Source organism: Biomphalaria glabrata, chromosome 12, assembly GCF_947242115.1.
Source record: "Biomphalaria glabrata chromosome 12, xgBioGlab47.1, whole genome shotgun sequence".
Lineage (NCBI taxonomy): Eukaryota > Metazoa > Mollusca > Gastropoda > Planorbidae > Biomphalaria > Biomphalaria glabrata.
In genome coordinates, this window is record NC_074722.1 from 35,065,168 (window position 1) to 35,080,164 (window position 14,997).

The window sequence follows — 14,997 nt, forward strand, 5'->3', positions numbered from 1 at the left end:
GTTTTAACTAGATTTTAACTAGATTTTAACTAGGTTTTAACTAGATTTTAACTAGATTTTAACTAGGTTTTAAATAGATTTGAACTAGATTTTAACTAGGTTTTAACTAGATTTTAACTAGATTTTAACTAGGTTTTAACTAGATTTTAACTAGATTTTAACTGGATTTTAACTAGATTTTAACTAGGTTTTAACTAGATTTGAAGTAGGTTTTAACTAGATTTGAACTAGATTTGAACTAGGTTTTAACTAGATTTTAAGAGATTTGAACAAGGTTTTAACTAGATTTTAACTAGGTTTTAACTAGATTTTAACTAGATTTTAACTAGGTTATAACTAGATTTTAACTGGATTTTAACTAGATTTGAACTAGATTTGAACTAGATTTTAACTAGGTTTTAACTGGATTTGAACTAGATTTTAACTAGGTTTTAACTAGGTTTTAACTAGATTTTAACTAGATTTTAACTAGATTTTAACTAGATTTTAACTAGGTTTTAACTAGATTTTAACTAGATTTTAACTAGATTTTAACTAGGTTTTAACTAGATTTTAACTGGATTTTAACTAGAATTAAAACTTTAAAAAAAAAAACGTAATACAAATCTAATCTTAGGCTTTCGCATTGAGTTCATGTCTTGCGTTAACTCTTTCTCTCCTAATTGACTATGCCAACGTTGATTTGATTCTCATTAAACTAAATTGGTTTTGGACTTATAAACTTTAATTTGTGTTGTGTGAAAAAAAAGCATGCATTCTTCTATAATTGAATACCAAATATAAGATTTTCTGATAACTAACAAAAAAGTTATTGAAGTTTAATCATAACATACTAGTGAAATACAAATGAGCGAAACGAATAATAGCCTTCTATCGGAACGAGAAAAATAATTACGGAAAGAAAGAGTTAACAGACACAAGAAAATCTTGCAAAACGGAATTAGGGTGAATATTTCGCACATAAAAAATGGCATAATAAAAAGAAAACCTTTTTAATCCACGGACCTATCTACCAATTATGAAACTATTTCACAAAGGACTAAAGTAGCTTGACATACATAAACCTACGTATCGCGAGTTAAAATCCACCCTAGATACATAGATTCAGTTAACAGTAATCTTATCTAGATTGACCTAGCAACACGCTTTGGACGTAATCATCTTCTTTTCTGAAGTAACGTCTGTATTTTATAAGATAAGAAGAACCATTACAATGGATCTTACTGTCACTAATACGTACATTAAAAACATGCAACTACAAAACAAAAAGTAACGGAACAAATTATTGTCAAAATCTGCCTGCCGACAATGCAACAAATTTATTAACATCTTTTCAAAAAATGTACATTTAATGAGTGAATTCGTACCCGATAATGGAACAAATATAAAAATATATAGACACTGTATTTAAATTAAAATGTATCTGTAAGTTAATTTAAATGTAAAACTTGAGGTCCAAACCCTTACTGAATCACCGAGGACCGAATCTCAATGGTGAAATCGCGTGTTGGTCCAAGTACCCTTATGAATAAAACAAAAGGGGAAATAATATTTTCTTAAATTTAAAGTTTTGAGTTGAGATTGTCGATTAAGAGTTGTCTGAGCCTGTTAAGTCAACCACACATGAACATTTGAGATAGGCCAATCGATCATTAAAAATTGAGATTAATATTAACGAAACAATATCTTATCATAATGATGGAAATGTTTTTCGAACTTTGATCATGTTCTCACCATAGACATAAATAAATATAGACTGGAGAGTTTTATGAAACGAAAATTTGTGACTTGCAATTTTGTGTACTTTATTATACAGCATTTAAGAGCAGTATAAACGTTAAGTATTCATATCTATTTCAGCCATAACCTATATAAGTATTACATTATTTTCACTAGTGTTTTTTTTTAAATCTCTAACACTGAAGATCATATAATTTTTCATAATTCGGAAATCCGAATACAATAGATATACATGTTTTCAAGTTACATGAAGTAACTTCCTTCGGCCAGTCTATATTTATTTATGTCTATGGTTCTCATTATTTGACTATCATCTGAGTATTTCATTAGCTTATCACTAACTACAGATCCTTAAAAGGAATAAAAGAGTGTTTAAATGTACAGCATTTATCCAAACCTCTAAGACTTAAAAAAGAAATAGTTAAAAAGTGTAATCAACATCGAACAACACAACAAAACAAAACAAAGTTTCCTAGACTGGTGAACCGATGAAGATATCACAAAAGAAGCGATCTGGCTCGTTCTGGTTCTGGCAGGCCAACGTAACCACGTCGAACTTCTGGCCGAACGGGCACGTGCGTTTGACCAGCGATCCCCTGTTGCAGTTGTAGTAGGACTGACAGTTCAGGTCCTCCCAGGACGGGTAGCTGTAACTGGGCACATCCACTGGGCATGGGTACACGGGGCAAGGGGCTGTAGTTTGAGATGGTGAGGGGAGGTAACAAATAAAATTAGTTCAATCAAAGAAAAAACAAAAGAACTTTTATTTCAACTCAGTTTCATCGTCATTCACTTTCATCGTCATTCACTTTCATCGTCATTCACTTTCGATAGACAGAAAGACAGACACACAGACAGAAAGGTAGGTAGATAGATAGATAGATAGATAGATAGATAGATAGATAGATAGATAGATAGATAGATAGATAGATAGATGAACAGAAAGACAGACATACAGATAGATAGATAGATAGATAGATAGATAGATAGATAGATAGATAGATAGATAGATAGATAGATAGATAGATAGATAGATGAACAGAAAGACAGACATACAGATAGACAGACAAACAGATAGACAGACATACAGATAGATAGATAGATAGATAGATAGATAGATAGATAGATAGATAGATAGATAGATAGATAGATATGTCGATAGGTAGGTAGGTAGATAGATATTTCGATAGATAGGTAGGTAGCTAGATATGTCGATTCGTAGGTAGGTAGATAGGTAGGTAGGTAGGTAGATAGATAGATAGATAGATAGATAGATAGATAGATAGATAGATAGATAGATAGATAGATAGATAGATAGATAGATAGATAGATAGATAGATAGATGCATAGATCAACTGAGGTATTTGACATCTGAATTGATTGATGCTGATAGATAGATAGATAGATAGATAGATAGATAGATAGATAGATAGATAGATAGATAGATAGATAGATAGATAGATACATGCATAGATCAACTGAGGTATTTGACATCTGAATTGAAAGAATTATCTATCTAGATCAACTGAGGTATTTGACGTCTGAATTGATTGATGCTGATAGATAGATAGATAGATAGATAGATAGATAGATAGATAGATAAATAGATAGATAGATAGATAGATAGATAGATAGATAGATAGATAAATAGATAGATAGATAGATAGATAGATAGATAGATAGATAGATAGATAGATAGATAGATAGATAGATAGATAGATAGACTAACAGAAACTCACAGACATGGCGGAGCTATGCCACAATTAACTAATTGCTTCTATCATCTACTATTCATACAGCTACGCCGGTGCTAATGAATAATTTTCAAGGATTAAACCCAACCCACCATTTAACGTTTCGCCGCGGTGCACTGCTAGCCACTACACTCAATATTAATGGACGGGGGAGGGGGGCGGCGCCCCTCGAATAGCGCAACGATATAATACAAAAAAATCGAAGCTAAATCGTATGATATTTGCGGGGGTTGGGGGGAGGTGAGAGGGGGAGTTCTTTGAAAGCCAGTAAAAGCTTGGACGCTACTCTGCCAGGACAAAGGCTAATCATCGTAGTGACCAAGTATGTGGCTCTGTGCCAGGGCACCGACCACCAACATCGGTAGCGCCCTAATCCCTGCTGAGTACATTGTGTTGCATATTATCCGAGCCATTCGTTGCAGTAACGGCGAATTAATAAACATGACCCCTGGTCCTAATTACCAGTCATGTCTTTTTTTTATATATATTCACCGTAATACTATTTGTAGTACTTGAGTCATATTGTTACTCGTGAAGTGACAGAATTGACTTTAATTATATAGAAAAAAAATGCTTAGTTGTTCCTTTGACAGTGTCTACCAAATAGTTATTTTGTGTTATTACAGGTCAATGACAGTACGGCAGGGGCGTATCTAGCACTGTGCGCGTGGTTTGGGCCGCACTAGTCTTAACGGTGTGTCGACGGTAGTTGACTTGTAGCACCAAACTTCTGGTAGACAACTAAACCGCTGTAATCGTTGGCCTCCACCAGTCGTAGAACGACTATGGTTCATCTTGCACACTTTTTCATATGACCGTGGAGCCCTATTTTGGAGAGACAAGCCCGCCCACGTATATCACCGGTCGAGGCGGCTTTCGCTTAGGTGATAGAGAAGCAGAACATTTTTTCGCATGGCACGTTATATAGCGTGGTCGAGAGGCTAAGCGCGCTAGAACTTAGCTTGGCCCCCTACCTAGAAGGGGGCTCGAGGTTCGACACCCAACTCGGGCAGAGTTGTGTTTACTGAGCGCATAAAGGTAGCACGGAAAACCAACTCCTAGATACCCCTTCCCCCCACTGGTCCACAAATGAGATTGGACCAAAGCGCTCTGAGCATGCTATAAGCATGAAAGTAGCGCTATATAAAAGCTATAAATATATATGTATGTATATATATATATATATATATATATATATATATATATATATATATATATATATATATATATATATATATATATATATATATATATATATATATATATATCTTAACTAATAAAACTGGAAATAACTTGACTAACTTCCTTGTGAGCAATACTGAATGAACTTTTTTTATATAACATAGACAAAATGAAGTTGAAATGAATTAAATAGACTTTAGTAATAATACTTTGTAACAAAATCTAAATACAATAACACAACCTTTCAGTCTCACGTTCTAGAGTCATCTCCCCTAACTAAGGCCACTGACGACAATGCTACTTATCTTGCATCATTCACAGCCAATCGCTGACTTCTTACCACCGTTACCATAGAAACGCACACCCCATCAAAAGCATTAACCTTTTGAATTCTAGTTTTTTTTAGCCACGTAGGAGAGGTACTACACTACAACGTCAGTCTTGAGCACCTTAACATATGTGCAATGAGTGTTTCAAAATCGGTGCAATAAAGGCATCCCGAAGGAGGTTAGAAATAATTATAATGTAAATTCATGGCAATTTCTTGGAGTTGGTAGTTAATAAGAGGAAGGGTGGGGAGGGGGGACACACAAACAGAATTTTTTTTTTGCAGGGGGGTGTAATAACTAAAAGCTGGGGGGAGGGGGGAGTCTGAAATTAAATTGTTTAAAAAATCAACGCTTATCTCCCTTTAGTACCTTTTCTAAATTAAAACAAAGTTAATTAATTATGAATAATGGATTAAATTTATTGGTTAAATTTTATAAAAATATTGTCTCATGTGTTGTTGTCTAGTATGAGCTTGTATGCAAAATTTGATGTTGATTTGAGGAGTAGAAGTGGTCGAAAAAAGAAATACAAAACATGCATGGGTCCAGTTGTTACAAATCTAATTGGCCATTCGTACCTGTGTCACACTTGACCCCTGTGTAGCCAGAGTAGCATGTACACTGAGTGGCAGAGCTACAGTAACCTTGGATACAAGTGCTGGTAGAACATGGGGGGATCTCTAAAAATCAGAAAAACCAACAAAAAGTGTCAAAAATTTTGTCATAGAAAATAACTTTACGCATGTATAATCATGTATCGATTGCCTTTAAAAAAGGCTTATCTAAGGGAAAGAACGGTATATTTATAGCCAAATATATCAGTACTGTAAGACTTATTTGCTTTAATACCAAACTAGATCTAGACCAGTGTTTCCCAAACTGTATTCCTCGGAACCCTAAAGTTCCACGAGGCCTGAATAGGTTTTCCACGAACTACTGTAATAATTAGCTAGTAGGGCACGAAGTTAATTGCTCTTTAAAAAATAAGCACAAAGTGTTCCGCTAATTAGTCAATGTGAGAAGTTTTCCGTTCAGGAAAAAGTTTGGTAAACACTGATCTAGACGAATGAATGAATGAATTGGTTACTTTTTTTATATTGATCCCTGATTTGTTAGGAGCTATGAAATTTTAAAAAAATTAAATTCCCCTTTCAGACCTTGTGATCTATAGGGCAGATGATGTAAAGGTCATCTGTTTCTGTGGCCTACGGTTAACGAGCATGTCATGTGGCCAGCACAACGACCACCGCCTTTACTTTTCCTCAACTCATGTCAGGTACCCAATAGAGCCGGGTAGACTCAGAAGTGCCCAAAGATGCCGAAATTAAAACTCCAAGTCTTCAACAGGATTCGAACCCGGGACCTCCGGTGCAGAAGCCTAGCGTTTAACCGCTCAGCCACCGCGCCTCCTGGAAGTATGTAATTATTGTGCAAAGTTTGAACTTCATCTGAGAATGGGAAGTGGGAGAAACAAGGTGTGCAAAAAAATTTTACCAGACAGACAAACTGACGAAGTGAGATTTAAGATATAAGATTTGTAACAAAATAACTTTAGTGGACCCATCCATATTACTATGAAAGTAAATTGGTGTTAATTGTGTCTTTAGCTATATTTACATGAGGTCTACCAAATACTCCTATCTCATCGGAAATTTGGAAACCGACTAAGTCAGCGGTTCTCAACCTTTTAGGCTCGGCGACCCCTTTTTACAATCCCCCACTCTGCCGCGACCCCCCCCCCCCCACCGCACACACATATACAGCAATAGAAGAATGGACAAAAACAATCCATTTTTTTCAATGGTCTTAGGCGACCCCTGGCAAATCGTCAATCGACCCCCAAAGGGGTCACGACACACAGGTTGAGAACCCCTGGACTAAGTGATATAATTGCTGGACTGGAAATAACAGATTGATTCTTCTGTACTCTATTAATAACCTGAATCACAATCGTATCTTTTTTTATGAAAGAGTGCTATTGATAATCATTACCCTCTATATAAGAGTCTTACAATTAAGGCCAAGTAATCTGTTTTACCATCTATGTTTTTTTTTTAACACGTTTGTCTCCCCTTGACTAGTCTTCATTAGCCTAATAATCCGGACGACTACTAAGATTATTCAAACTAATAAACTCTATTACGATACATACAATACATCCGTATATATCTATAAAGCTAGACTTTATTTGTGTACCCCTCTGTATTCATTTATGGCCTCTTTTAGTCTCGGGACGACTATGAATCATCTCATACAAATGAGATGAATGCCTGGGCATTAGACTAAATGACACAAAGTAGAACTAACCAAAAAAAAAACCTATAGCAAAAAGAAATAATAAGGTTTGAGTTTAAAGATTTCCATAAACCTGGATTAACTCTCCCCCTGCCCTCCAAGATGGTGGGTTCATCGCCTTATAACCATATCCACTTCCTCCTCTCCCTTAAACAAAAAGAGAATACGCAGTGGCGTCGCTAGGTGGGGGGGGGTGCGAGAAATGCGGACTGCTTCAGGTGACGCCCGAATTTGGTTTTGTACATTGATATTTGTATGTAGAAATTCCATTAAATGACCCAAAACTTTAGACCAGCGTTTATTCAAACTGTGGTTCGCCTCTCCCTAGAGTTGGACATCTTTAATTTTCTCAAAGGATGACCCCTTCCCTAGAATGCTTTTAATTTTTTTTTTATATCTAAACTTGAAAACATGCGGAAAGACAGACAAACAGCATAAGCCAATAACGCTTTTTCCCCTTTCGAAGACCTATAAAAAGAAAGCTGTATTGAAAAAAAAGATGATAATCTCAGAAATCTCTGCAGTCGATTATTTAAATTATAACTAGGTCATCGACTACAAAAATACAATTGAACTACTTAGAGAAGCGATATTAGTTATTGAGTGAAAGCCTGTAGATACTTACCACATCGTGGCCCAGAGTAGCCATTGTAGCAGGTACAAGAGTAGTTCCCTGGAAGGTTTGTACATGCGCCTCCGTTGAGACATGGGGAACTGCTGCATTCATCAATGTCTACAAACGAAATATATAGGCCAGTGAGGAAAGTATTTATAAATATATAGGCCAGTGGGGAAAGTATTTATAAATATATAGGCCAGTGAGGAAAGTATTTATAAATATATAGGCCAGTGAGGAAAGTATTTATAAATATATAGGCCAGTGAGGAAAGTATTTATTTATTTTTTTCTTTTATTCGTCTTGTGTATCATTGCATGTAAAGCGTGTGCATGTAAAGTGTTCTACCTGCAAAGAATTATGAATGTCAGTGCTTTACATAGAAACATCCTAATATAATGGGTTAGCAGTTAACATTAGTAGTTATGTGGGAGTGGTTATCATCATCATCAAACTCGATGTTAACGATGGCTAGAGAGGTTCAAATCCTCTCTTGAAAAAGTCCTGGACAGAAATCTTGCAGTAATTCCTGGCTGGCAGAGTCTTTTTTATTAGTCAATTTAGTTTATGCTATTATAAACCCATGTGATGTAAACCAGTGTTATAGTAAACCTGTGTAATGTAAACCTGTGTGATGTAAACCAGTGGCTAGCTAAGGATTAGGCGGCCCGGGGGCATGACCTGTTTAGGGGCCCCTGCATGTTGACATTCAACATCACGTTGTGAGATAATGGCGTAATATTTAATGTAAAAACAAATTTCGAACACTCATTTGGGGGACCCCTCAAGTGGGGGCCCCGGGGGGGGATTTTCACATTTCGATTCCCCCTCCACTACTCTAGCTACGCCACTGATGCAAAGCTGTGGTATTGTAAGCCTGTGTTATCGTAAACATGTGTTATTGTAAACCTGTGCATTGAAAACCTGTGTTGATATTAACCTGTGTCAATGTAAAATTGCGTTGTTGTAAACCTGTGTTGATGCCAACCTGTGTTGATGTAAACCAGTGTTATTTTAAACCTGTGTTGATGTTATTGTGTGCTTTCCGTGTGATTAATTATTGGCATGTTTACTGTGTGTGTGCTCATACCTATGGAGCAGTCAGTTCCGGTAAATCCCTGCTCACATACACACGTATAACCTAAAGACTTGGTCGAGTCTATCTGACAAGAACCTCGGTAACATCTGTTCTGATAACAAGGGTTGGGGTCTCCGTTATCTGTAAATAAAAAGTAACGGACATTACTAAGAGTGTACCTTTGGAACATAATGAGAATTTAATAAATAAAACATGTCAACTAGTTCAAACAAAACGACCAAATGTTTTTATTACTGACATTTGGTTTGATTCAATTCAATTATTCGAACTCAAAGACTAGCCTTTGTATTAGGTCTAAATATACACAGCATTTTCAAATCATTATGTAGCCCATTTCCTTAAAAAAACTAGCATCCTTAGAAGTGTGAGTTATCATTTTATTCGATTGGTTTATAAATAGATCTAAATAGTGACCGAGAAAAAAAATGTAAATCCACATCTGAATTGAAAGATTTATCTATCCAGATCAACTGAGGAATTGGACATCTGAATTGAAAGATTTATCTATCCAGATCAACTGAGGAATTGAACATCTGAATTGAAAGATTTATCTATCCAGATCAACTGAGGAATTGAACATCTGAATTGAAAGATTTATCTATCCAGATCAACTGAGGAATTGGACATCTGAATTGAAAGATTTATCTATCCAGATCAACTGAGGAATTGGACATCTGAATTGAAAGATTTATCTATCCAGATCAACTGAGGTATTGGACATCTGAATTGAAAGATTTATCTATCCAGATCAACTGAGGTATTGGACATCTGAATTGAAAGATTTATCTATCCAGATCAACTGAGGAATTGAACATCTGAATTGAAAGATGTATCTATCCAGATCAACTGAGGTATTGAACATCTGAATTGAAAGATTTATCTATCCAGATCAACTGAGGTATTGAACATCTGAATTGATGTTGATCACATGGGCGTGTTTGCGCTGTCCGACCGAGAGGTTTCGGGTTTGAATCTCGGTGAACACTGCGATGTTTAGTTTCGTGATTTTAAGGACGCCCCTGCGTCCACCCAACTCTAAAGTTGGTGAAAGTAAAGGCGATTGGTCATTGTTCTTGTCACATGAGACCCTGCTCGTTAACCATTGGTCAAAGAAACAGATGACCTTTACCTCATCTACCCCATAGATCGGAAGGTCTGAAAAGGGGGGGGGGGATACCTTAACTTATGCTTTACTTTATGATCACATATAAACTCTCGCATAATTCCTGGGATCACGTCATGGGGGTAGTGTCACTTCATGGGTAGTGTCACACTAAGACGAGGTGTCACGTCACAGGGTAGTGTTGTGGCATGGGATAGCGTCGCGTTACGAAGTAGTGTCACGTCATGAGGTAGTATCACGTCATGGGGTAGTGTAACGTCATGGAGCAGTGTCACGTCATATAGTAGTGTCACGTCATGGTGTAGTTTCACGTCATGGAGTAGTATCGAGTCATGAGGTAGTGTCACGTCATTGGATAGTATCACGTCATAAGGAGGTGTCACGTCATGAGGCAGTGCCACGTCATGGGGTAATTTCATTTCATGGAAATAGTGTCGCGTCATAAGGTGGTATCACGCCATGATGTAGTGTCACGCCATGGAGTAGTATCACGCCATGAAGAAATGTCACGTCATTGGATAGTGCCACGTCATGGTGGTAGTGTCACGTCATGGGGATAGTATCACGCAATCAGCAGGAGCACCAACCTCGACATTCTGGCACCAGGTACTTGTAATCACACCGCTGCTCTCTCTCGTAGAAGACCAGGTTGGCCGGACAGTCCATTGGTACGGCCCCGTATGTGGTGCAAGCCAAGAATTTGTAGCAATCGCCCGGGTGGCGGTACAGATAGTTGACCTTGTCACACGGCCCAATCTGAGACTGCGCAGACCTCATCTGTGCCAATAGTAACACTGAAATAATGAAAACAGATAAAATACCTAAGGTTAACATCATCCCTATAACAGAATAAAAGCACAAAGAAGGAACTACCATATTTAAAAAATGTTGGCGAATCAATTAGTACATTGACGCTCAACCTACGGCAGGCGGGCCATATCCGGGCCAGTGACTCGGTGACACTCGGTGTAATCTGGCTATCCAGACTTCTCCCGTTTATTACAGAATAAAAGCACAAAGAAGGAACTACCATATTTAAAAAATTTTGGCGAATCAATTAGTACATTGACGCTCAACCTACGGCAGGTGGGCCATATCCGGGCCAGTGACTCGGTGTTATCTGGCTATCAAGACTTCTCCCGCTAGTTGAAGTGATCGGCATTGAAAAAAGAAAGAAGGGAAGAGAAGAGTGACAGTGCTGCGGATTTACGACAGTGTAAGACTAGGCAGCCGCTAAGGGCTTCAACCTTAATCATATCAAAAATAGTTACATTTTAATAAATAATGTCCATATATAAGATTCATTGAAATTTGTAAATGTAAAACATATGTAATTAAAATTTTCCTTTTTTTTTAATTGCATTTATATTAAAGTTGTAAGAGTGAAGGAGCCTCTATGAAAATCCTGCCCAGGGTTTTGAGCCTGCCTCGTTCTGAGTCTGGAAAATGTATGTGTATGTATAGAAATATTTATATATTTTTTAATTCTATTGTTATTATTTAAATTATTTTTTTTACATGAAATATATTTTGTTTATAAAAATGTTCGATTACCTCCCTTTGAACACAAATAAATTAAGTTTCCTTTAAAATTTGAAGTGAATGATTATTAAGGATACTACGTGTTGCCTAAGGGGGCGGGGCTATAAGTATGAGGAACATGCCGCCCTAGCCAAGTTCCGTGCCAGCCCCCGTCTAATTGGTGCTTACTTCGGGCGGTTTCGAGAGTACGACGACACACGATGTCGCCGCTGCATAAAGGAAGACGAGACAGTAGACAGCATTCTCTGTGCATTTTCGGTGTAGACATTGTGTCTGTGTGGATGTATTTCTTGCCAGCATGTAGAGTTATTCCCCCTAGTAAGAAAAAATGAACACCACAGTTGTGTGTAACCTGTATGATCAGTGAGTGTGTTATTAACCCTTAAAGTGCTGAGCTGTTTTACAATGAGTGCATACGAAACGGAATTACAATTCTGATGTTTAGAGGCTAAACTTCCCCACGCGTTTTAAGGGTTAAAGATTCTGGTGTATCCAGCGTCTAGTGTTGGGCGAGGCCAAGCGTTATAGAAGGCCTGAACACGGACCTGCAACGTCACAACCTGTGGGCAGTTTAGACCAGTGGTTCCCAAACCTTTTTGTCTCGTAGACCCCTTGCCATGTTTTCTGATTTTCGGTAGACCCCCTGCTTAACTTATATTGCATTTTTGCACATTCACAAACTAGTTTTTTAAACTAATTTCTAACAAAGAGTGAAAGGTAATGTAAAGCTACATCATAAGTTAGAGAGATCTATCTTTTTTTACAGATATAATTCAAATTTAAACCAATTAAAATAACAATTAATATGTATTGCTGGAATCACCATACACATTGAAAATGTTTTTGTTGTTTTATTTTGCATCTTCATCATCCGTTTCTACGGCTATTGTTTCATATAGGAATTCGTTGTTCTATGAAGTAGTCGTACAAACATTAAATATTAATTTATTAATTAGCCTTATGTATTATTGTAAAAGTTTTCGCAAAGAGTCTCTCGTGTATTTCTTGATCTTTCACGTTTGGCTCAAATATTGAGCCTGCGGATCTGTTTTCACTAACAGGAGAAGGGGCAAAGGCGAGTTACTAGCGCCTAAACCAGTAAGCTTCGGGCAAGAGGGACTCATTAGCATTGGCTTGCAGCCTACCTAGCCGAAGGAAAATAGAATTCAAACCTCTGCTGCTTTGCAGCTATACACCCAAACATGGGAAAGGTTTCGTAGGTCAGCCCTGGGGAAAAATATGGAGCTGAAGACCATTAGGCAGTTTGCAGTTTAATGCTTATCCCACCGATGTGCCCTTGAACTGTAGTGCTACTAAAAGAAATTCGTTTCATAATATCAGATGAAGGTTTGTGTAAAAGTTTTTAAAACTACTCCAAGGGCTGGTAAAGTCAATGTTTTATCTACAGTGTTTTCCGTATTTGGCTATAGGTAAAGAGATCTTGTAAAATGCTCACAAACCACCATCTTTTCTATATGATGTTGAAGAAAGATTTTGTGAGTCTATTTTGAACTTTTTCTCACTTTTCTCTTTTTATCAGGGTGGCATCCTCTCAAATAATCCTCGAGTGTAATTGGTTTCTTATAGTCATAAAAAGACTCTTATTATAGACAATCTCTTATTGAACAAGGGAATAAATAATCAATGCTTTAAAATCAAGATTTCTTTTTGTTAAACATTACTGACATGTAGACAAAATTATCTATTTAAATAAGTATTGACATTAAATACAAATATTTTACTTTTCAAAGACTGTATGAATATTTATAACTAAGGTGCAAATCATTTATAAGTGTTTGAAATAGTTACATTTATGGGGTTTGAACATTAAAGTCATAGACGCCCATGGACATCTCATAGACCCCCAATTTACTTTTTCACTTTCGTAGACCCCTTGGAAGTCTTCGTAGACCCCTTGGGGTCTATATAGACCACTTTGGGAATCACTGGTTTAGACCAATAGCGCGTTGCCACGTCACAGGTCTGTAAAAAAGGTAAATGCTGATTGGCTGGCTGCCGTGCTAGAGCGATTTAGTGAAATATTAAGCTTAGAAGTGTATCATTATTTAATAGTCGCTTTCAGGACGAGGGGACAACAAGATGATAGAGAGAGAGAGAGAGAGAGAGAGAGAGAGAGTTGGTTCGTGCTCGAGGCTGTCCTTGTACGGGTCAAGGCGATTCTAGGACTCACTGTCCGAATCTCAGCGTGATTTCTTACTAAAGGGGTTTCTGATACGGGAGTTTTATAAATTTGTTACGGTTTGTTACAAGGGTGGAGAAAGGGGGTGGGTTGGGAGTAGGGGTGCACCGGATAGTCCCTCCGGCTCCGGCTTCTGCCGAATATCCGGCATTTTTTACTATCCGGTGCTATTCGGCTCCGGTCGGATATCACTACCGGATAGTAAACCGGATAGTAAAAAATACACCTATTTAATATGCATAAAGTGGACCTCGTTCCATTAATGTCTGTTGTAGAATGTATTAATGTTTATATTAAAACAAAATAATGTGCTTAAAAATAGAGCCATTATGAATATGCACCAAACATCGTTTATTATAAAGACAAGGCGTGTTAATAACTTAATATAAATAGAAATGAAACTTTACATCATAAATGCGCTTTACATATAGAGCAGCAATGGCTGACACTTTTTTCAATTTGTCTTGACCTTTGAGTAGGTTAGTTAACATGTTAAAATGCTACATTCCTTGACTACGTCATGCTGACCAGACGTCTGCCTAGCTGTGCGAGTATATCTCCAGAGGTAGAGATAAACAACTCCCACCCCCTTTTATTTGTTTAGTCCATCACATTGAGTTTTTTTTATAGGCAGTTGACCACAAGTTAAATACGATGGTCGTAGGTTTGATGTGAGCGTATTGACACTCTCTAGAGGTCACACCTTTCTAGGGAACTGAGTTTGTTTATTTAGTAGTTAATCTTTATTAGGGGGGCTGGACTACAAGAGCCACACCTCTAAGGTAACTAGGTATATTTCCAGATGAACTCCCTCCCCCTTTTATTTGTTTAGTCCATCACATTGAGTTCATTGATTGACAGGTGACCCCAAGTCAGATACGATGGACGTAAGCACTCTCTAGAGGTCACACGAGGGAACTATGTTTGTTTACTTAGTAGTTAATCTTAGTGGGGGTGGGGGGTGGGGGTGGACTGGACTTAAAGCAAAACATCTACACGGGTATCCGGACAAAGAGTTTGCTTATTTGGAGAAAAATCTTAATCACGTGGTTGGTCTAGAGGCCACACCTTGTCAAGTGTGCTACGTTACTTGAACATAAATCTCAATTAGTAAGCT

The 14,997-nt window shown here is 37.2% G+C and overlaps 1 protein-coding gene across 2 annotated transcripts in view; it reads right to left on the reverse strand.

The window, feature by feature from the left end:
* Window positions 1–1,282: 1,282 nt before the first annotated feature.
* LOC129922081 (sushi, nidogen and EGF-like domain-containing protein 1) overlaps window positions 1,283–14,997 on the reverse strand; it is a 35,954-nt gene continuing 22,239 nt past the window's right edge. For both annotated transcript variants that reach the window (XM_056006556.1, XM_056006555.1), the window contains 5 exons: window positions 10,726–10,932; window positions 9,007–9,135; window positions 7,926–8,033; window positions 5,584–5,685; window positions 1,283–2,433 (listed from right to left, as the gene is read on the reverse strand). In XM_056006556.1, coding sequence (XP_055862531.1) covers window positions 2,213–2,433; window positions 5,584–5,685; window positions 7,926–8,033; window positions 9,007–9,135; window positions 10,726–10,932 — 767 coding nt within the window. In that variant the 3' untranslated portion in view covers window positions 1,283–2,212. The remainder of the gene's footprint in view (window positions 2,434–5,583; window positions 5,686–7,925; window positions 8,034–9,006; window positions 9,136–10,725; window positions 10,933–14,997) is intronic.